This window comes from Manis pentadactyla, chromosome 3 (assembly GCF_030020395.1).
Source record: "Manis pentadactyla isolate mManPen7 chromosome 3, mManPen7.hap1, whole genome shotgun sequence".
NCBI classification, from domain to species: Eukaryota; Metazoa; Chordata; class Mammalia; order Pholidota; family Manidae; genus Manis; species Manis pentadactyla.
Window position 1 is genome coordinate 208,671,166 of NC_080021.1, and position 23,480 is coordinate 208,694,645.

Genomic DNA, 23,480 nt, shown 5'->3' on the forward strand with positions numbered 1-23,480 from the left:
AGCCAGGAGGAGTGTCCAAAGGCCAGCGAGGTCAGGGTGCCGGGGACAGAGGGCTGTTTGTGCCATTCTTCCTCTGGCTGATGACTTCGTGAAAAATAGACTCTGAGGATTGTCGGGGACCAGTTATGGATTGTGGGAGTCCCTCAAAGTTAGGGATGCCGGTGACCAGGATCCCGGTAATGAAGTTGAGGTGGAAAGAGGTGGACAGGCTCAAGCTAGAATTTGGAGCTGGCAATAATCTGCCAGGAAGCATGCCCTGACTCCTGTGTCCTAGGGATAGGAACGGACATGAGGCAGAGGAGTGGTGGGCAGCCGGGGACCAGTGTGGCTGAGGAAGGGGTCAGCGCAGGGCATGGTGGGAGCTGCGGTTGGGGAGAGAGCTGGGCAATACCCGCTGATCACCACCCCTGGCTGGGATTAGAAGCCAGGACCCTGGTCTTACTGCTGGGGACACCTCTTTACAAATGGCTCTTGGTGTCTGGAAAGGGGCCAGGTGAGGGGAGATCATTTGTGGGAGCACAGGGTCACCATTAGGAGCCAGGCTACATGAGATGGCAGCCGTCTCCGCTACCGTCACTTCTCTGTGCCTCTAGCTTGGGAGAGTAATAGTGTCCACCCCAGGTTGTTATAAGGACTCACTGAATTAATACCGCTGGACAGAGCATAAGCATTGTATTGGGGTGAAAATGTGTCCTATGTGGCCTTGGGCAAGGCTCTCCCCGCTCTGGGCCTCGGTTTCTCCTGGCTGGCCTCTGCAAACACTTCAGGTGAAGGTTCTCTAATTTCTGTGTGCCAGCAGTGGCCAGGCCCTGAGGGTGGGCAGAGTGTAGCAGCAAGATGGCAATGTCACCTCAGAGGGCACTGTATCCCTCCCAGCCCTGTAAAGGGACACCAGGCCTTTGGAGCTGTAAGGGGATATTTTAATCAGCCCAGGACCTGGTGAGGTCAAAGGGCACAGACCAGGACAAAAGGGGTCAGTCAAGGCTGCTGCCCAGCCTGAGCTGACCTACTGGGCCCCAGAGTCCAGACAGCACTCAGGGAGTCTAGGAAGGGAGGTGGAAGCAGGGGCTTTACTGTGGGACGGGAACTGTGGGCAAACTTGTTCTTTGTTCTGAGCCTCAGTTTACCTGTCTATGTTGGGAGGCTTGGAATCCCGGTCTGCCTGACTACCACACAAAGGATACTGGGAAAGGGACAAGGGACAGGCTGCAGTTTGGAAAAGGCTTGTGACACTGTTTGGGGGCTAGTTCTAGAACCTTCCATACAGAATGGGGACTCAGAGAGAAAAAAAAGATGGGTGAGTATCATCAGTGTAGACCTGTCTCCTGCTGGTTGAAAATGCAGATTCCTGACCTCTTCCCTAGGCTGGCTAAACCAAACTCTCCCTGGTGGGCCTGGGCATCTGTTTGCATTTTAACATGCTATCCTGACGAAGAAGCGCCTTAAAGTCTGAGAACTGACATTCTGCACCATCCTCTTTGCACCAATGGAAATAGGGGCCCAGAGTAGGTGGGGAAGCCTTACTCAAGTCGCTCGGCAGACTGGGACCCTGTGCTGTGCCACCCTGGGGTCCTCGGTGGGGACCTTAGCTCTGGGAATCCTGGGCTGGGCCTCCTAGCCAGGCTAGCCCTCCCGGTGGTGGCCCTGGGCAAAGAAGGGCTTTGTCTTAGGGCGTCACAGCCCAGCAGGGGGCAGCATCGGCCAGCACCTCCTCAGGGCTCCAGCCTGCTCTGTGGGGCCGGGCCATTGAGGAGGGGGAGATGTGTGCTGGAGTGGAAAAATGGGTCTGTGCATGGGAGCCTGTGCAAAGCGGCTGGGTATGAGGGGGGTTGCCAGGAGGACACAGAAACAAGAATTCAGAGGCAGGTCCAGGAAATTCTGAGGGCAGAAGGGCTGTGCAGAGGTCCCTGTGACCCAGGCCACCTCCCCAGGGCTCTCAGTAGGACAGGGACCAACTTAGCCCCGCCACCCCCATATCCTGCCGGCTTTCTAATGAAGGTTGGCTGGAGGGATGTGGGGGTGGGGCTGGAGGCTGGGCTTCACTTTCCTGCTGGCCCCTCCTCACGGTGCCTGTGGCAGTTCCATCTACTGCTGGGAACTGAGGGAGGATCTGGGGCATCCGAGTGACACTGGGCAAGTCCCAAGCCCTCTGAACCCTGGATGGAAGGTGGGACGATCACTAGATGCCTAAAGGCCTTCTGCAGTTCTTGGTTGTGGGAAGCCAGCGTCACTTTCAGACTTTCTTTGTACAAGGGTCAGTTCAGTAGTGAGCTCCCTGTCATCAAAGTATGCCAGATGAGGCTGTGTGGATTTTGCTTCCCCTTAGGCCTTTGACGGTGGTCCTGACCCTTTCACACCCCATCTGTCTGTCTATGTTAATCATTGATCACCAGGAGAGTCCCACCTGGCAAGCAAGATGGGCAAGTCCCTAGCTATGGGGGGAAGTGGCGCTGCTGATTTCCAGGATGACCTTGAACTTGTTTTCCTTGGCCCCAAACTTTTAGCTACTTCCTGTTTGAGCAGGCGCAGAAATTCTGGGATCCCAGCCCTTCCTCCTCCCCCTGGAATTTCCAGATGAAATGCTTTTCCCAGGGTGGGGGCAGTGCCAGCATTGTTCTCACTTTAAGGGGAGTTGAGGGATGACATATTGCAGAAGCTACATTTAATTCAGATTTACATGGTGTTAGGATGCCAGCTGTGGGCTGGGTGGGATCCCCAGGAAAGGCCAGTAAGTTTGAGAACCCTGGCTCTAGCCCAGGTTGCCTCTCCTCTAACACCTGCTGTGGCTCCCATATATGTTCCTGACTGAGCACCGGGGCTCTGAGGCCAGTGCCCAAGGGTCCTGAAAGACCACTCAGGCCAACCCCATTTACAGGAGGAGAGCTGGGGCTGTGACAGGAGGATCTTGCTGAAAGGTGCACAACAAAGCAAAGGCATTTATTCATCCATGAATTCATTCTGTGCCAGCTCCTGCATGGAGTCAGGACTCCCAGTCTAGCCTCCTGACCAGCCACAGGCTGCTCTTTGAAAGTAAACTCTGCATCCTGCTGTTCACATGTCAGAGGAGGAAAGCCCAGACCCAGAGAGCTGAAGTCACTTGCCCCTGGTCCCACAGCTGCCCTTCTCGAGAAAAGAATGGGGCCTTGAGCCCTGCTCCCTTCACTCACCTCATTCATCAAGCGTTTATTGAGCACTGTTCTGTGCACTGGGGATAGAGCTGGGACAGGACTAACAAGGCCCCTGCTCTCATTAAAGTTTGGGGGAAGACAATTAGTGAACAACCAAATATACAGATAAGAGAGTTTCTGGAAGGGATAAGTTGAAGAAAATAAAGCAGCACAATGGGAGAGGGTGTGGGGGTTGCAGCAGAGGCACTTGAGATAAGGAGGCCAGGGAAGGCTCTCAGGGTGTGATACTTGAGTTGACGTCAGAATAACAGGAAGGAGCTGACCATCTGAAGATCTGGGGCAGAGGGAACAGCAAATGCAAAGGCCCTGAGGTGGGACCATGTTCGGTATGTTCAAGGATTGGGAAGATATCCAGCTGAGTCTAGAACCATCTTAGACAGTGGATCCCCAAGAAAGCCGCTAGAAAGCTCTTTTAAGAATAAGTGTTCCTTGGCCCTACCTCGCAAGATTTGGGTTCAGTGGTTCTGGGCCCTGGAATCTGTTTCTGAACATTCCCAGTGTAGTTTGTGGGCTAACCCCACACCTGCGGGTCTGCCTCATGGAACTAGCCTCTGCTTTCACACTTGCAGAGTGAGGATCTGAAAGGGCCCTGGTATATCCGGTCACGCAGCCACACAGTAGCCAAGCTGGAACTGTAGCCCCTATCCTCTGCCTCCCCAGCTAGGGTTCTTTCCTTACCACTTGACTCAGCCCCTTGTGGAGAGGCTGCCTGGGCCTCACCCCTGCTTAGACCTATCTCCCTGTCTCTTGTCTCTGTTCTCACCCCTCACACACCCCACGCAGCCTGCTCCGCAGGCCCCACCTCATCTGCTGCTCCAGCCTCACCATTCTACACACTGCTCCTAGTATATGCCTTGCTGGTTTCCATCTCTGGGCCTTTGAGCATGCTGTCTACCCCTCCAAGAATCCGCAACTCTGCTCTCTACCCAGTCAACTCCTACTCCGCCTTCTAGCTCAATGCCAATGACTACATCCAGGCAGCCTTCCAGGACTTCTCCCTCTTTCAAATTCCTTGTGCTGACTGCAGATCAGATGGGCTCAACCACTTTTCCCCAAAGCTGTCATCTCTCCTAGTCATCCTTACTGAAAGCCTGCTCTGGGCCAGTAAATGTGCTAACCAGCTCTGGCTGTCCTGCTCTTAAGGAGCCCACAGAATAGTGAGAAAAGAAATAGCCCGGAGGGGGCAGATGTCCAGTTTATACACAGGGCTTTGAGTCACTATGTTAATTGACCTCGCAGAGTATAAGTATCATGACCACTCTGTAGTTGAGGAAATGGTCACACAGAGAGGTAAAGGCACTAATCTGTGGTCACACAGTCAAGAAGTGCTGGTTCTTCTCTCCAAACCCTATACTCTCTCAGCTCCCTGCCTAGATGGGAGCTTCCTAGGAGCTGATTACTGGCTGGTTCATCTGTCCTCTTCAGTGGGATCTACAGGGATTGAGTGAGGCCCCCTTCCTCCTGGTACCCAGGCCAGTGCCAGCCATGACATGGTTCACAGATGACCAGGCAGGCCTGCCTGGGAAGGGAGGGGGTTCTCTGACCTCACACTGGGACCATATGTCACCCCCTCTGGTAGCCCAGTGGGTGTGGAGCTGTCTGGGCCCATCAACTGGAAGGGGAGGAAGAAGCCCAGAGGCCTGGAGCTTCAGCCCGAGGCCAGGGCTGGGAGAAGGAGGGGCTGCCGGCCACCTGGAGCTTGGCAGTGTTTCTGGGTCAGGGCAGGAGAGGAAGTAGAGGGATAGAGCAGCTTCAGGCCTGGCCATCTGGGCTGAAATGCTGGCTGCTAGGGTTGGGCTAAGGAAGGAGGATTCCAGCCTCCCCCAGCCCCAGGATTGCAGCCCTGAGCTTTGGGGGGGCACCGTGGGCAGAACACATCCGGCATTCTGGGGGCGGTGTTTGTGTGTGTGTGTGTGTGTGTGTGTGTGTGTCTGTCCAGAGAATTAAAGGGGAAAGGGGTTTTCCACAGCTCTGTGTAAGTCCCAGGCTGGACTGACCTCCAGCTCCCATGTGTGACCTCGGCCACACTTCCCCATCTGCTGGAAGTGTTGCTGCCCGACCCTGACTGCTCTGAGCTGGGGTGGGCGGGGACATCAGACCCTTGATGATTGGGAAATTGATGCCAGACCCTGGCTTGGGATGAATTAATCAGGGTCCTGTAGGCCTCAGCTTCCTCCGTTCCATCACCTATGCTGAAGGTTCTCTCTAGCTCTGACATTCCAGGCTTCTATGACAGGCTGTTGACATGTACAGGGGAGATACGACCTCCTCTCTGGGCTTCTGGAGGACAGTAGGGAATGTATAGGTGGTGGTTTGGGGCTGGAGAAATTTCTAAATCCTGACGGAATCCTGTGGATGTGGGCTGGGCGGACACATCTTGTCTCTTCAATGTGTGGAAACCTGAGACCCAGAGATGTCAAGAGGCTTTCTTTGAGTCACACAGCACCCAAAGCTCAATGACCCTGATGACTGGCCTCCCGTCCTTATTAGAACCCTGGTCTCTCCCAAGAGCTCACCCTCGATCCAGCTTTGGGGTGACTTGATTTAAAGAACACTCATATTCCCCAAGGCTCTGACCAAGCGTGACCAGTTCCCTGGTTCCTTCTGTGCTGAAAGGAGGAGAGCCATCCAAGCCTCGTGTCATTGCAACCCTGACTAGGTCATTTTCTGTGAAGGATGTCATTAAATTCGTTGGTGGCTTTAGGGAGGAAGTCCGGGGAGCAGGGGAGGCGGTGGACACCTGGCTGGGCCTCAGGTGCTTGAGTGTGACCTCTCAGGGCTTGTCTGCACCTTCTGCCATGGGAGGGGGGTGGCCCGCCTTTACCCCCGTCACTGTATGAAGGTCCTGCTCACCCAGCCTTGTTCTTGGACACACAGTGGACACAGGAATTTGTCATTGCCTAATAGACAGGCCACCTCCTGGGGCAGAGAGGCCTATGACCTTAACCATGAATGACCCCCAGAGCACCCCCATTCACACCCTGCCCAGCGCTCCATCAATTTAGAAGTTGAGACTGGCCTGGGAGGCGGATGTGTGCAGGACCGCCTGGCAGGGACTTCTCCTGGTCACCACCGCCCACCCTCGTCCCGACAGGAAACCTGACAGGTCTGAGCCCTTCAGACACCCATTGTGTGGGGTTTGGTATGGGCTCCAATGTTTCCCCCATCAGGTCTTCCATCCTCCTCATGTCCTGTTCCTTGTCAGAGCTGGCTTTTAAGGGAAGTTCCAGCCTGCTCCCCCCTCCTCCGTCTCTGCATTAAGTCCTGTTCAACCCTAAGATCTTGCCTGCCTGCCTGCCTGCCTGGGTTCCAATTTTGACTCCTAGTACAAGCTGTATGACCTTACGAAACTTACCCTCTCTATGCCTCCAATATTTTTTGTAAAACGAGGGTGGTAACCATCTGCCTCATAGGATTGTTGTGAAATTAAATGAGATAATGTGCATAGGTTGCTGCAGACAGGATCTGGCACACAGAATATAGTGTATTAGTATTAAATCCAAAATTTACCCTCAGACAAACCTTTCAAGGACAGACTTGTAACCCTCCCTTGTGGGAAGTCTTGGACTTCTATGGTCCCCTTCTGTGAACATCTCTCCTCCCTGAGTGGAGTCTTGTGTTAAATGACTGGTTCTTGTTGCTCTTGTTTCCCTCCTGCACAAGATGGCCCTTAAGGAAAGAGACCCTTCTGCTTTGCGCTCAGTGGAAGAGATGGGTGATCTGTCCTAACACTGGAGGAAAATCTGTCCTTATGGATGATTTAAGGTTCTCGAGGGGAGTTCTGACAATATGCCTTTTTGCTCCTTCCTTGCTGGTGTTAAATCCAACATGCCCTGTACCTGGTGCCCCTCAGGACTCAGCCCAGGTGCGGCCTGTGGATTACCTGGATTTCCAGCCCAGCCCTTAGGCCACCCACCATCTCCTTTCCAAGAGGGTATAATTCTTCTCCTGGTGCCCAGATACTGGTGGTTCTCTGCCCAGAGGGAAATTCTTTGGCTCCATCCCTCCCTGATTTTCTTATGTGTCATTATTCAATCCAACTGGTGGGGTGTGGTGAGGGTGGGGACGGTCTCCTTAGGGTTCAGGCTGCTTTAATGAGGCGATCTTAGAGCTGGGTCCTGAGAGATAAGGAGGGGCTCACCAGGTGGATGCAGAAGGAAGAGCTTCCTGGCAGCCATCTGATCAATAGGGAGAAGGCCTGGGTGGGTATGAGAGTGGAGCCCTTTGCAGGCCTCAAGCCATGGATGCAGTGGCCACAGAGGGCGGCGGTGGCGAGTGCTTTGTGACAGAGCTTGGTCCTTTTCCATACTCTGGGAATTCACTTTTGGAGGCTTTTGAGGGCAGGGGAAAGTGGTGGTGGTGGTGGTGGTGGGTCAGATCTTATTTAGCTGGTCCTGGCCCCCTGCTTTGGCTCCTACGCAGCATGCAAAATCCCAGGCCCCATTGGGACCAGTTGAATCAAACATCTTGGGAGAACCCAGAAATATGTGTGTTTAATGAACTGGGATGGTTTGAAAGCTCAGGGGCCTGGAGGCTGCAGCCCTGACACCGCCGTCCACCCCCCCACAAAGCAGCATGTGGGGGAGGTAGGAGCCGGGCCTCTTTAGGAGCACCTGTGGAAGCAAGACTGAGGTGGGAGTGCAATACTGCTGTCAAACTGTCAGCCCTGTGGGGCCCTGGCTCGCCCACCAGCAGGGCAGTCACCACGGGCTTCCCCTTGAAGGGGTCTGTCGCAGGGAGTGCTGGTGGGGGGGGCATTTTCAGGTGCCCCTCCTCCAGGCTAGGCAGCCCCCGGAAAGGAAAGGGGGCTGCTCCTGTTTAGAGGAAGGAGGCCACAGGGGCAGTGCAAGGGGGTGGCTGGCTTGCTGCACAGCGGGATTGATTCCAGATGCTCTGCCGGGTGTGCAGGGAGCCGTCTTTGTCTGCCTGCCTGCCCCAAGGTCCCGGGCCCAGAACCTAGGCCCCTTCTCTCCTGGCTTCTGCTCTGCTCCCTGCTTCCTCAGTACCCCAGCTGGTACCTACTCTGTGCCCACTGAGGCCTGTGGAGATGCTCAGCTTGGGTGGTTGGCCAGGAATGCAGAAGCTCCTTCATTAGCTCACCCTCCTCCCTCCACAAGGCAGATAGCATCTCCTTGTAGGCAAGGAAACTGAGGCACAGAGAAGGACTCGAGAAGCCCAAGCCTAAGCCGAGAGCTTGTGGCAGGCCCCTGGAGTCCCACTGCGTTTACAGAAGAGGTCCTGAGTTTCTGGCTATTTCCCCCACTCCCCCGCCCCCACACACAACTAAATCCGCTGAACAAAACCACTTGTCTGGGACGCTGATAAGTCTGTTGGCAGGGAGCCTCTCATCCCCTCGAGGAGAGGCCGGATCCTGGGTGATCAGGAGATTCCTGCTTGGGAATAGAGACGGGCCAATGAACTCCCGGCCCAGGGAACAGGACTGTCGTCCTCACCTCGAGCTGGGCTTCCTTGGGAGTCCCCCACCTCCCCAGACTGGTGGGTCTGGCTACAAAGGTTATTCATTCTGCAAATGCCAAGATGTGGGTAGGTGACTGTGGGAGCCCCACCTGAGTGGGAGGCTCAGCACTGGGTGCTGGTGGCTTGGCCAGAGGAAGATGCATGGCCCACAGTTTGCCTCTGAACTGGGGGACTGGGTCCAGCTCTTTCCAGGGGCCTCTGTACTTAAGGCTCCTGGGTGATGCCTGCTGTTGAGAATGAGCTTGAGCGATGCTTAACCCAGAGGAGGTAACGGTGTCCTGGAAGGCACTGTGGTTTTCCATGTCCCTGAGGGATGGGCTAGCACTCTGGGAGAGGGGCCCAGGGGTGATGGCTTTGGACTCTCCAGACGGGGTTGGGAGGAGGAAGACCCCGCCCGCCCCTCCCCGCTTGGTCTGGGGCAGGCGCCTGGCTTCCAGCTGTGATCCAGGCTGCTCCTGGCCTGGGGGCCCTCCCCTGGCTGAGAGAACCAGGGAGGGGGGCTCCCTTGTGAGGTGCAAAACCCGGCCTGGATTCCTGCCCACCTTTTCAGCTCTTCTGGAGGTGGACATCCAGACTGCCTCAGGCACCCACATGTGACTCTCCCACAAACACACCCTTAAGGCCGCAAGTGGGGAGCCCCAGGCTAGGACCACTTGCCTCTGCCACTTTCCCTATGACTCAGGCAAGTCAGACAGCCCTGTCAGGGCCTTGGTTTCCCCCTCTGTACTGGAGGGGATGGAGCTCAGGAAGGTAGTTGTCTGAGTTGTTGAAAAGATAAATGCTGCTGTGGGGCAAGGGAGGAGACCGAGAGAGATACCCCCAAAGGCTGTGGTGGTCAGGGAGGGCTGGAGGAGGCGCACTGTTGAAGGGTGGCCTCTGGCCAGGCAGCCCTTGCTGGGAGTAGAGCGCGGGGGAGCAGTAGGTGAAACCCCAGGGTGGTTTGGCTGGGGCCAGATCTTTGTTTGGATGTCTTGTTCTTGGACCCCTGGGCACCACGGAAGGTTCTTGAACTGGGGAGTGGGTGACTTGGAGAAAGCTTTCAGCAGGATGCAATAGAGAGAGCTGGTACCCTTCCTCCCCCCAGCCTTGGTTTCCTGTCTCTGCGGTAGGGTCAGGGTTCCTCTGCCCTGCCCGCAGGCCTGCCCGAGCCGCTGCTGTAAGGCCCAGTGGAGGAAGACCTCATAGCATCTGGGAGAGTCTAGATCCCAGGGGGCGAAATGTTCCCATCTGGCAGCCTGTTGAAAATATAGGTGTGTTCTCTCCACGTTCTGTGTGCAATTGTATTTATATAAATTGCAATTATAGGAAAATAGAATGGTATCAAACGGGGCAGTTTTTAAAATGTAAAAAATGGGCAAGTTATCTTGCAACGAAAGGGAAGTCTTTTCAACCTGGCGGAGACCGGGGGCCAGCCAAAGGGTGTGTTTACCCCTAGATACTCAGTCCGGTGAACTTGGTGCAGAAATGCGCCGAGGCGGTAGCCTCATGCGGACCCTGGTTAGAGGCGACCGGTTTCTAAGCACGGTGTCCGCCTGGCTGCCTCGCGTGCGTCGCGTGCGGGGCCCGAGAATGCGCGCCCCGGGCTGTGTGCCATCTACGCCCGCCAGAGGGCTGGGGCGTCCCGTGCGCCCGGAGGTCGGCCCTCTGGCGCTCGGGCACGGGTTGGGGGCGGTGACCTTCCTGGGGACCACTCCGGGCCGCCTTGCCCCGCGGACTCCAGGCCGGGATTTCTCCTGCGCTGACTTTCAGGGACGGTGCCAGCCCGGCCTCCCGGTCCCAGGCCCCCGTGGCGGGCCGGCTGCTCCGGGGGGGCGGGGGCGGGAGGTGGAGTTTGAGCGACTTTGTGGGGCAGCCTCGGCCTCGGCGGCGGCCGCACCGACGCGCGGGAGAGCGCAGGGACGCCCGCCGGGCGGGCCGGAGCGGGTGATGGGGTCCGAGTGAGAGCGCCCAGGCCCGGCCCGGTGCCCGGCGGGCGGCAGCATGTCCGCGGGCGGCAGCGCCAGGAAGAGCACCGGGAGGCCCTCATACTACTACCGGCTGCTGCGGCGGTCCCGGCTGCAGCGACAGAGGAGCCGCTCCCGCAGCCGGACCCGGCCCGCCAGGGGTAGGCGCCACCCGGACCCCCGGTCCCCAGGCCCCCGCACCTGCCACTCCACCGCCTGATGCCCCGGGCTGCCGGAGACCCTGGACCTTCCTGCTGTCTTACCTGGGACTCCCTTATCCTCCCCTCTGCCGGTTACTGCGTCTGCTTGATACCCATTTCCCCCGCTTCTTCCTCATCTGCCACCCACCTGGGGAAACTGAGGCTCTGGGGTCACCCCTAACGCCTTGGGCAGGGAAGAGGGGAGACTGCAGTTGGGGGTTCCCTTTCCTCAGCCTCTCAGATTCCACTCCCTGCTCCGCTGTGCCTCCGTTTATTCAGCCGCCTGGCGAGAAAGTTATCCTGAGTGGCTCTTGGCTTTTCCTGGGCCGCCTGCATCGCCCTGGCCTCTGGTAGCGCCACAGCTCCTCCATCCCACCCCACACTCCTCTCCTCCGGGAATTAACGGGATTCCCTACCTCGTGGCTGGAGGGCAGGTGGGTGGACTTCTGAGGGCCCTGTCCCAGGGGTCCTTGGCTCCAAGGGAGCCGTGGCTTTTGTAGGTCTATTCAGGACCCCTCCGAGTGGGTGGGCACCACCTCCTCTGGAAAGTTTGCTTTTCCAGCCCAAGAGCAGGACTGGGAGGAGGGGGAGGTGCGAGCGGCATTTTCTTTTTCCAGTAACAGGATCCACCGCTGGAAGTGCATGTGATCCAGGGGGCTGCCTTCTGGGCCAGTTGGGGGCTGGGACTTCCTTCCAAGGCTGGGTAGGAGGGGAGGGAGGGAGAGAGGCCCCCTGGAAGGAGGAGGCCTTGGAAGGGGCCCTGGGGAGGCTGGAGACCCTGGCAAACGCTTAGGCCTACCGAGGTGCCCTGGCGCGGCAGGGATGAGAGGTGTTGGTGGTGTCCAGCAGGGACCTGGGGCGAATTTACACCCTCAGGCGTCAGGAAGCAGGAAGTCTATCTAGTGGCAAGCCTGATTGGAGAGGGGTTTGAGCAAATCTGTGCTCGGAATCTGGCAGGCCCAGGGTCAGCTCCCCGGCCCTCTGGGCACTGGTTGTGTGGCTGGGACCTTGTGGTATTGCCCCAACCCTGTGGTGTGGCCCCGAACCTCAGGTCTCATTAGCATGAGGGTGAATGAAGCGGGCAGGCAGTACAAGTTCATCTGCTCACAAGACTTTTCCCGAAGTCGGCTGGACAACAATGTGCAGGGCTTCCTCAGGAAGTCGTGAGTTCCTGCAGTAGTGAGTTCCCCATGCGCGGAAAGATTCAAGCCGAGGCTGGGAATGTGTGCAGGTGCGTGCTGGGAGTTAGTCCTCAAGCTCTCTCAAGGCCTGCGATCCACTGCCCCTGGCCTTCCTCGAAGTGGCTGCTGGCTACTCCCTCTCTCCGGGCTGAGCCTGGGAGACCAGACATCTGGGTTCATGCACTGTGACTTCAGGAAAGTCACATCCCTTTTCTGATCTCAGTGTCTTGCGCTGTAGAAAGGGACGAGCAGTACGTGTAGGACCAGCGAGGAAATGGGTCTGTGCTCTGACAAATGCGAGTTGTACAAACGCCCAACAGTGCTGAGGCCACCCTGAAGCCACCTGCTGCCCCCACCCCTCCTCTCGTCTTGCAAAGGCCCTGCATGATCTTTCCCTCTGTTCTGCACCTCAGTCCTCTCCCATCCCTGACTGCAGAGGCACAGGGCAAATGGAAGCCCTCTTCTTGCTCAGCTGACTGCATGGGAGACTAAATCAATGTGTCTGGCCATCACCTGAGTGCCGGCTCCCAGGTCCCACCTGTGCAAGAGTCCCTGCTTTGTGTCCCAGTCTTGAGGGAGCTCTAGCCTGCAGGGAGTGGAGAGAAGATTCACTGTAGAGAAGTTGCATATGGGGAAATCAGGGAGAAATTCACAGAGGAAGTGACACCTGGACAGGGACTCACAAGCAGGCAGAAGGAATGGTTGAGTTAGATCTGTGCTCAAGCCCAACTCCGCGTGAAACTCTCCTTTGGCCAGTTACCTCTCCAAGCCTAGGTGGCCTTGTCTGGTAAACGGGGTTAGCGAGCACAGGGTATTTTCCAGAGTGAGAGCCAGTGCAGAGAAAGCTAGAAGCTGCTGCCTGGGACTTGGGGCACAGCTGAGTGTGAACTATTGTCCTTACTGAGGATGGAGGAACAGCCTGAGCGAAGACAGGGAGAAGGAACACATCTAGGTGTGATGGACACGGTTCACCCTGGGGTGGGGAGAGGAGTGGGCTGGGAGGGGAATATGGGAGAACAGTAGTTTGGGCCTGATAAAGGGCCTTGCGTGATCGGAATCATGGGTGGGAGAGCTGCCTGGCAGGATGAGAGGTGGAGGCTGGAGGCCCCCTGCCCGCCTAGGTGGGGGCAGCCCACACAGCACCGACCTGTCTTCACGAAACTCCCAGATCCCTGACTCTGTCCCCAGGGCACCCCTCTTGCTGAGGCCACTGTCCCCACTTAGATGGTAACTCATGCTGGGGGAGCTGCCCTATGGCTTTGAGCCAGTCCCTCTGACCTCAGGCCTCAGTCTACCTATCTGCATGGGGGGTCCCATCGTGGGGACATCAGACTCCAGGGCAGAGAATGGTATCCAGTTCCCCAGCCCCAGTCAGGCTCTTTCACAACACCTATCTGGCCTCTACTGCTAGCAAGGAAGGTCATTGACCTGACAGCGGTGTCAGGGTGAGGTGACCTCCAGAGGTGGCGGTCCCCTCCCAGGGCTTAGAACGTGGCAGCTGAGTCATCCAACCCCTGAGGTCCAGACAGGGACACTGTGACACATCCTTCGCAGCACTGGATGTCCAACCCAGGGCTGCCAGCCCCATGCAGATGGTGACATGACTGCAGGGGTGAGGGGGTTTGGGGGAGATGCTGGATTGACACAGGTGCTTCCTAAGTGGGAGCAGTGGCTGGGAAGGGACCTGTGTGCCACCACATGGAAGGGTGGGGGCTGGGACCTCTCCTTGGGGACACTGGCCTCTGAAACTTGCCAAGAGGCCCCGTGGACTGGCCCAGCCTGAGACAGCTCTGAGGGTCGGGGCTGGTTGTGTCTTACTCCCCCTCCCCAGCACCCCCCAAGTTTTCAAATGTCCCCTCAAGGGCCCAAGGCCTGACTCTCTGCCTCTGACTTGGATACGATCTCTGAAATTGTACATATGCCCACTTCTGCCTTGTCTCTTCCTTTGTGTCTGCCGAGATACAGACCCTTCTTGGAAGCTTGACCCCTGCTTCTCCAGGCCCTCCTTGCCCCTCCATACCCCAGGGACTAGAGGCACACTCCCTCCCATGGCATGTTAAGATGGCTTCTGTTTGTCCAGTGTGTGCTCAGTGCCCGGCAGTTAGCTTAACTCTATACTTGCCTTATCTTATTTAGCGCTCATAACAGCTCTGTGAGATGGATACTGGCATTATCCTCGTTTTGTAGGTGAGGAAACCACGGTCGAGAGAGTGGGAGCCATGTCTGGTGTCACACAACTCAGAAACGGTGGAGCCCTGCTCTGCCAGACCCCAGATCCTGAGCTTACAAATGTACCACCTTTCTGTCTTGTGGGCAGGCAGATCTTTCTGAGGCCAGACCTTGGCCGTGATAAGGCCTCCTCTTCCTCCTCTCTGATTTGCCCAGTCAATGACTGCATTGAGTGTTCTGGGTCATCGTCTCCCACAGTCTTGGTTGTAACCCAGGAGGGAGGCAGGGGAATGACCCCGTTGGCATCTGTGGGGGGGGGGGGCGGTCCTCCTGGTTGGCTCCTCTGCCTGCCTGGGATGTCTCAGGTGATCCCCCAGGCTAGGTATCTTCCCCCACCCCAACCCCTGTATCCTGCTCTTGTTAATGTTCTGCCGGCCATGTCCTTTCTCTGGGGAGGTCACAGGTCTTCCGGCCTCGGCTCTGCTGCTTCACCAAGTCGCTTTGTACTGAGGGTTTGTTGTCCCCTGGTAGGAGGTCCCTGGAGCTGGGCAGACAGCCTGAGGCCCACTCCCCAGAGCTGTCTAGGTCCTTGAGGGAGGCCAGAGGCCTTTGTTAATCTCCCGGATGCCACCTCTTGGCCTCTGTGTTTTTGAGTCATCCTTGCTGCTTGTAATAACAAGACAGACAACAGCTTCCTTTTACCCAGCTTGGTGTAGGCCAGGTTCTGTGCCAAGAGCTTCACCCAACTGTCTCATATCCCATTTGAACTCCCCAGCCCTCCTAGGTGTCAGGGTCATTGTCATCACTTCTCCTTGCTAGGTGAGGAAACTGAGCTTGGGGTGGTGAAGTAACTGGCTGTAAGAGGCAAGGTTCACGCTAGTCTTCAAAGCTCACACTTAGAACCAGGCTCAGAAGCCCAGGGCTTCCTCTCCTCCTCTTTGATTGGTGTGGCTCAGAGAATGTCAGAATGGGCCCAGGGTTTGCCCTTGATCTCCCTGGGTCAGTTGAGAGTTCTGGTTCCCCGGTATTCTGTCTGTGCCCCCTTGCATTCCATACTTACTGGGCACCGGTGGTACAAGGTCCAGGAGCCTGCTTGACTCAGCTGCTGGCAGGGGAGGTTGGAGGGATGGATCCTGTGATCTCTTGCAGCCACTGGGGGCTGACTGTTCCCCTTGACAGCTGGGGAAACTGATGCCCACAGAGGCAAGGGCACTTGCCCAAGTTTACGTAAGGGTGTTAATGAGAGATCTGGGTCTGGAATCTAGACCCATGTTGGTTTTGTTTGTTGCTTTTCCTAGGATTAGCAGAGGTGGGGAAACCAAGGTAGCTGAGCTTCCTGTTGGGTCCTTTTCAGGAGGAGAATATGGGTTGAACTCCTGTGTAACTTGAGGCAAACGCGCCCACATCCCAGACTGCATATGTGTTTCGCTTAGAAATGACATGCCTTTGGACTATTTTTAAAAGAAAACCAATGGCTGCAATATTTCCCCTGCACCTTCCTCTTGAGGCTACTTGGTTAAATGTCAGGAAAGGGAGAGTATTTCCTGGTCAGGAACATTCAGAGCTTGCTGGGAGCTGAAGTTTTGTTTTCTGTTAAGTAGGTTTTTGGGCAACCAGTTCCTGGCCCTCCCCGCACCCCACTGCTCCCCGGGGAAGGAGGGTTGTTTGACAGTTGGGGAGGAGGGGTTTGTGAATGAGCAAGCGAGATGCTTTCACGTGGAGTGGCAGCATGGTTATTGCATGGAGTGGCGGGGTGGTTATTTTTAGCTATCTTGATCCAGTAGAGGCATTTCAGCATTTGTTCAATATTTAATTATCCATCTGAAATTGGGCCACGTGGCCTTGAGTTTGGAAGCAGCACTCTGTGCTGTGATTTCCTCCGACTGCATAAATAAGGAAGTGAAGGGAATCTCAATAGCCCTCCAAATAATAATAATGAAAAAAAAAAAAGTAGATTCAATACTCAGAAAAGACAGGCTTGGCTGTGCAGTCTAGACAGACCTGCCTGCATGTTAGCAGACAAGATGAGCTTGCCGAGGACACCCTTCATGCCCTTGGAAATGCAGCCATGCTTGGTCTGTGACTCCCAGACTGCACAGCTGCCTGGGCTTGGGGGTGGGTTTTCCCCCTTCACCAGGTTCCTGTGTTGACTTTGACAGCTGCCGGGTACCCAGGAGGTGGTTTGGGGATTTTGCTTTTGCAAGTCTTGTTAGCTTTTATTTCCCTCCTCTCTGCTCCTTGACAGACAGGAGAGCGCCGTCGGCATCTGGGTTGTGTTACTTCTTTTTCTTTGGCCCTTGGAGGTGATGTGTTGACACGGCTGTGAAATGAAAAAGGCAGAGTGCAGGGAGGACAGGAAGGAAGACGTGGGGAAGATCTAAGCCCCTGGCAGCTGAGGGAGCAGAGGGGAGGAAAGGATGGGACAGGGCAGCCAGAGATGGGCTGCTTGGTGTCCCTCTTAGATTGGGAGTTTGTAGAGTTTGTATTTGGAGATTAGAAAGCAATCTATTGGCAATCTGGGAGAGTCTTAGGAAAAAGTGGTTTTCTATCCATTTTTACCTCTATTCTGGGGACTAAATTTGGCTCAGGAGTGTGGCCAGAGTGGGAGTCCTGACTGTACCTACATGCTGTGTGACCTCAGACAAGTCACTAACTGTCTCTGGGCCCAGGAGCACTTTGAACAAGTAGATGTGACACAGCGTAGAATATCACTTAGGCTGGGTGAATTGTCATTATCTGTTCATCCAAAGCCTGAGGGGTTAATAGCAGCTCTGTTAGGGCTGATCTAGAAATAAAATGTGATGCCTGTAGGGATCGGAACCATCCAGATGGTTCCTTGGCATCTCCTACCCCCAGTGGCTGCTACAAGTGTCACCTGTACTTGTTTAGAGCAGCAGAGCTTTAGGGAGCCCCCTACTGTTTGCAAGCCTTGTGCCAGGGGCTGCCATGGAGGATATAGCCAGCCCCCAACCCTCGGGAAGCTAAGCCTAGGGACAGGTAGCCTTGTAATCAGATTAGCAGATGGTGCGACTAGGAGGTTAGGCAGGGCCTTGAATGGTGAGCCAAGAGGTTGGAACTCCCCCTGGCAGGCCACAGGGAATCAAAGGAAGGATTTTGAACATGATGGTAATTCTAACAATGCCTTCCACTTTTTGGGCACTTGCTCAGTGCCAGGTGCCCTTCTAAGTTCTTTTCGTTGTCACTTCATTAAATTCTCATTCTCCAGATACTCCCATCAGCTCCATTCTGCAGATGAGAAAACAGGCTCAGGTGGAGTAAGTGACTTGCTCAGCATCATCCAGGTACTGAATGGCAGCATCCAGGATGTTCAGCTCTCACTGTACTGCCCAGAGCCGTCATTTAGGAAATGATTTTCAGGGTCCTGCAAGCTAGACTGGTGTACAGGGAGAAGGTGGCAGGGAGAGTGGGTATCAGTGATCATAGGTGACTTGGCCGTCCAGAAGCAAGAAGCAAGTGGGGGTGGGGAGAGACCAGGCCAGTTTTGGGGAGTGAGGAGGTATCTCAGAGGACTCAGAGATGATGCAGGGTTTGGATGTCTTGCTTCCTGGGGAGTCCCAAAGGAGGCCAGCAAGTGTGGGGTCTGGGGAGGCAGAGGGCAGGTTGAGAGAAGCTGGCAAGTTTGGATGAGGCGATGCAGGCTGCCATCCCATCTAAGGACCGGTGCTGGATAGACTGCCACATCTTCTCCCTGCCCAGCAGCAAAATGAGAAAAGTAAGGCCAGTGTGGTAGGGCTCCCATGCTGCCCATTTCAGTGTAATCTATTTCAGCTGGTCTCTTTTATTCTGAGATAATGGGTTTTGGACTCTTTTTTTGGTGAGAACATCCCTTTTATGAAATGCAAGATGGCGATAATCATTTTAACATTGTATTTGGCAAGGTGAGAAGTCAGCGGTCCTGTGTTGCTCGCCCCCATATCATGCTTCCCCGTAGTTTTTATTTATGAAAATTGAAACTGGTTCCTGAAATTTCAAAGTGATGGAAGCCTGGCACTCAGGAGAGAGAGGTCCAGGTCTTGCTCTTCCAGTGAGAAGGGGTGGATAAGGCCTTTGGGAAGTCCTAGGCAAGTGGGGAAGGCTTGGCTGGGGGTGGGGGGCCAGCAGAGCTGTGGGCATGGCTCAGGCCTGTTCTGGCTCTTGGTGCTCCAGGAGCTGGGGTGGCATCGGACTGGGCAGAGGGGCCTTAGGGAGCAGCTTCCAGAGAATGGTGGGAGAGGTGCTGGTGGCAGTGGGAAGTTCAATAGTGGGTATAGAGTGGGAGTGGCTTGCAGCACTGGGCAGGGTAGGGGGAGCTTGGTGGGGATGGAGGGCCAAGAGAGACTGTGGTTTCCCGTGAACCCTGTGCAGTCACAGTTCCACCTGGTATCGAGGAACCTGTTCACAGTTGCATGTTTAGCAGCTAGCGGGTTGGGAGCCCGAGTGTCCCCCACCATCAGCAGCACCTCTGAGTTCTCCCAGGATGGCACCTTGACATTCAGAGGATCCAGGCTGTGGCCCTCCTATCTCACTCCCACAGACAGCACTGGGGCTCGGCTTGGGCAGCCCTTTATGGGGACATTATGGAAGCCTCATGGGTTACTGACGGTCCCCAGGAGCGTCCAGCAGCTATGGGCCAAACTTCTCCATCTCCTCTTTAAAAAAAAAAATGTTGTTTATGTTGGTGTTTCCCCATCTCCTTCTTCAACACTCAGGACTATAAAAGCGATAAATGTCCATTACAGAAGAGAAGAAAACTTAAAAAAATCACCTTCAATCTCAGTACTCAGAGGTACACTCTGAGGGCATTTAGGGATTTTCCCAGGGTTTTTTCCTTTGTTGAATTTTTTGAAAATTCTAACATATTTGAAAGAAACTGAAGTTTTGAAAGAAAGTAATATTGTAGACACCCCTGCACTCACCTCTCAGATTTAACAAACGTTCATCCTGCTGTACTTGCTTCTCTTTTCTTTCTTTCTTAGAAATAAAATGACTCAGGTACAGCAGGGGTTGGGAAAGTACAGCCCACAGGCCAGTTCCAGCCCACCACCTGTTCTGCTTTGACCTGTGAGCTGAGAATAGCTCTTACATTTTTCAATGGTTGAGACAAAAATCAGAAGAGGAATAATGTTTTATAATGTGCAAATTATGTGAAATTCACATTTCTGTGTCCATAAGTAATGTTTTAGTGGAACATAGCCATGCTTATTCGTCTACATATTGTCTGCGGCTGCTTTTTCACACTACATTGGCAGAGTTGCGTAGTTGAAGCAAGCCCTAAATATTTGCTGTCTGGTGCTTTATGGGAAAAGTTTGGTGACCCTCAAGTATAGCTATAGACTCCTATACTCTCCCCAGGGATGAAGAGCCTTCTGAAGGCAGTGTGTGTCCTGCCTTCAGGTGTTTTTATGCTTTTCCTATATATACAAATGCTTCAAAATGTGCAGTATTGCACTGTGTGTTTCAAAAATGGATATACAGAAACTGCACATAGCAAACACAGATCTACAGCCTGAGACCTCCTTGCTTTCCTGAATTCCAGCAGCACAGAATAAATGCCAGCTCTGGAATTGGCCTTGCAGCAGCAGAACAAAATCACAGAAGAAAACTCAGGAATAAAGATGGAGAAGGTGGCGCTGCGACTGAAGTTCCTAGAAATCTCGGAAAGCAAAGGAGGTAAAAGAAACTCAGGGATAAGAGGGACCTCAGGCTAGTTAAATAATCTTTGGAGTGGCCAGAAACTCTATACTTTTCTGGAAGGCTGGGATTTCTTTGAAAGTGAGATGCATGCCAGAATAGGGACTAGGAAACAGGTACTGGCAAAGTCAGTTGTTAAGGGGCAAGAAGAAGAGCTGGTGACAGTGTCTACAGATGCTGAAAAGTTGGTAGGCCATACTGGTGGCCAAGCAGGGGCCACGGAGCCAAACCTTGCACTGTTCTTTGGGAGAGGCCCTGCACAGGATTCTGGGACATAACTGGCTCTTCCTCCCACCTCCTGAGTGCCAGCAGCCTGACCCTTTCACATCCCCTCTGAGGAGCAGCTGTGTCCCTCACCAAGTGCTCAACCTCAAGGATTCTCAGGACAGGGATGGGCGTCCTCCATGGTCATCTCCATGCCTGTATCCCAGCAGACCCACCCCTGGCAACAGGAGGCAACCTCCACTGAGTTCGAACCACTGGACTTAAAGACCACTTGAACTCTGATCCCAATTCTACTTGCGAGTTCCACAGTCTCATGACTCTGTTTTCCCCACACCCCAAATCATGGAAACAGAGTGCTACCAAGCGAGGCATCCCACATCTCTTTCTGTCTTGTAGCCAGGGCTGGGATGGGACCTGGAAATGTCGGGAGAGGCTGAGGGCAGGGAGGACACTCAGCTCCTGGCTGGCGTGGGACCCGTCCTCTCACTTACCTGTGCGTGGAGGCTCTTTTCCTATTGTGGGCAACCCTCAGATTCAGAGATCACCAGACATGAATCCTAGCTGTGGGTCATGGGCCTTTCAGTTGATGTTTCTGAATCTCAGTTTCTTCCAGTTAACGTTGGAGCTGATGTTTCTCACTTTAGGAGTCAGTTTGAGGATAAAAATACACATATGGCACAGTCACTGTCTCTCACAGATCTGTTTCCCCACATTTCCTGGTGGTCCATTTTTATTGCATAAAGATACCTAGTTGTTCTAGTCCCATTTATTGAAAAAACTATCTTTTCCACCGTCAATTTACCTCTGCACTTTTACAAAAATCAATTGAGATGTATGTGTGGAATTATTTCTGCACTCTCTTCTGATTCCGTTGATCTATATTTCTGTCCTTATGCTAATACCATGCTGTCTTGATTATTTTAGCTATATTTCCAGGCTCTATGTCTTGAAACCAAGTAATATGTCTTCCAACCTGTTTCTTCTTTCTCCAGATTGTTTGGATAGTCTAGGTCCTTTGCTTTGCCATCTAAATTTAAAATTGAGCTCATCACTTCTTCAGAAAGCCTGCTAGGATTTTGATTGGGATTGCATTGAATCTTTCAATCAGTTTGGGGAGAAGAGCTATCTTAACAATACTGACGCTTCCTGAATCCTCAAACGTGGTGTATTTCTCCATTTAGTTGGATTTTCTTTAATGTCTCTTAACAGTATTTTTTCAGTTATTAGTCTTATACTTGTGTTGAATTCGTTCCTATGTATTTTTGATGCTCTTCATAAATTATTATGAACGTTGGAGATTTTACCCTACTTGCAAGCTAACAGTCTAGCCTGGCAGAGTTTCATGGATGCTGGCAGAAGACACGAGACTCCTGGCTCAGAGATGAAGGTCTCTGACTCATGGCAAAGCAGGTAGCATGATCTTTATGCTTGCATTGATTCCTTCCCCCACCCCACCCCAAGTTCCTAGGGCAGTCACAGATGGTCTATTCTAGAACCTAAAATGATTCCCTCTGTTGTTTGTCCAAATTAAAACTTCATGTCCCTTTATAGGATCTGATATACAATCTATGGGTCAACTATTCCTCAGGCTACACATCAAACAAAACTGAAATTTAGTTTTAGTATTAAATCATTAAATTAGAAACATGGAGATAACTTAAGGTTGTCTTTTTGACAATCAAGTTTCAAATACAGAAAGGTAGAGTTTTAAATTATATGTAAAAATCAATACATACACACTTAAAACTTTATGCCCATTTTATTTGTTTGAAAAAATAAGCCTGTTATGTTGCCACATTATTCAAATTTAATAATGTCATTTTTAAGCGAAAGTGCAGAACACTGAGTCCTGTGGTAGAATTTCAGGGAGAGGAAATAGTTGATCTTTTCTGAAGGAAATGAAAAATAGGATGAATTTAGTAATCCGTATGAATATGTGGGTTTCGATAATCATGGTTCCTCTGGAGGGCTATCACTGGAACTTACATACCCTAGAGAAGTATTATTGATATAATTAGTATTTATTCTAAGGATAAATACACAGGGTGCTGAGTGAATATTAAAAGATGAAATGTTCTTTATGTACAGACGTGAAAACACCTCCAAGCTATATTATGAAACAACCAACAAAGATACCATATATTTTTTGGAGTTTTGAGTATATGTGGTTATCACATATTTCATTTGATAATAAGTACATTATAGAGGAAGAAAGAAGTTTACATTATACATGGTGATGAGTGTTATATTTCTAAAAGGAAGCTCATCTCCTTTTTCCAGGCAGCTGTAGATTTGGAAAAGGAGAGAGCAGAGTATGCAGTCCTAAACTGGCCAGCGATCTGATATTGCTATTCCTCTAGCTTTAACATTAATGTAATTAGAATAAGTTATATTTTCATCAGTGGGTGTATTGGTTTCCTATTGCAACTGTAACAAAGTACCATAAATTTAGTGTCTTAAAACCACAGATTTACTACCTGGCAATTCTGGGGGTCAGAAGTCTGAACTCAGTTTCCCTAGCCTGGAATCAGGGTGTCGGCTGGACTGTGTTCCTAGGGAGCAATGTTTCCTTGTCTTTTCCAGCTTCTAGAAGTCCCCTACATTCTTTGGCTCCTGGCCCCACCCCACTACCAAGTCTGCTTCCACGCCTCGTCTCCATCTCTGCCTTATCTGACCCTCTTATAAGGAATCTTGTGATTACTTATGTTGGGACCACTCAGGTAATCCAAAATAATCTCCCATCTCGGTATCCTTAACTCCATCACATCTTTGAAGTCCCTTTGGCCATATAAGGGTAACATATTCACAGGTTGTGGGGCTGAGGATGTGGGCTGCTTGGGGAAAATCATTCTGCCTACCAGAGGTGAGTAAAGGTTCAGCAATCTCTAAAAAACACCTTTTCTTCCTCTCCGGAAGATAGGTGACCAAAAGCTGAACTGGAAAAAGAGTTGATTTTTACCAGCTACCAACTTATCAGTGCAGTATTTTGGCAGACTCGCTCTTCATTTGGCTAACTATTAAAAGCAGATAATAGCAGTTGGATGTGCTTCATTAACACACACACACATATACACAGAGGCATCGGTGGGACTGCTGTGTCTGGAAAGTTCTAACAATCTGAAGAGGCAATGGCCTGTTGCCATGGTGATTTAACTTCGCTTCTTCCTGCAGTTCACCTGGCGATTCCCGAGGTGGGGGTGGTGGAGGGCAGTGGGGGGTGCTAGTCCATTGTGCTCCAGGCTTAGGAGTTATGTTCCCTCACCTATAAGATAGTTTCTAAGTCCATTTTTTTAGACTTTTCCTGATCCATTTTCTCTGTCTTGTCATTTAGGCTGCTGTTGATTTTGATGTCATTTGGTTTTTCTGATTTTATTTTTTCTCTTGCTTCTTTTCCTCTTTCCTCTT

At 52.9% G+C, this 23,480-nt stretch overlaps 1 protein-coding gene across 9 annotated transcripts in view; it reads left to right on the forward strand.

Annotated features, from left to right (window-relative positions):
• DAB2IP (DAB2 interacting protein) overlaps positions 1-23,480 on the forward strand; it is a 188,460-nt gene that overhangs the window by 54,089 nt on the left and 110,891 nt on the right. For 2 of the 9 annotated variants that reach the window (XM_036915451.2, XM_036915453.2), the window contains exon 1: positions 10,483-10,770. The exons of 3 other annotated variants lie outside the window; for them this stretch is intronic. In XM_036915451.2, the coding sequence (XP_036771346.1) occupies positions 10,647-10,770 (124 nt within the window). In that variant the 5' untranslated portion in view covers positions 10,483-10,646. Of the gene's footprint in view, positions 1-10,478; positions 10,771-22,657; positions 22,796-23,480 lie in introns of those variants that run through there. 4 more of the 9 variants (XM_036915447.2, XM_036915449.2, XM_036915457.2 and 1 more) reach the window with 3 other exon arrangements.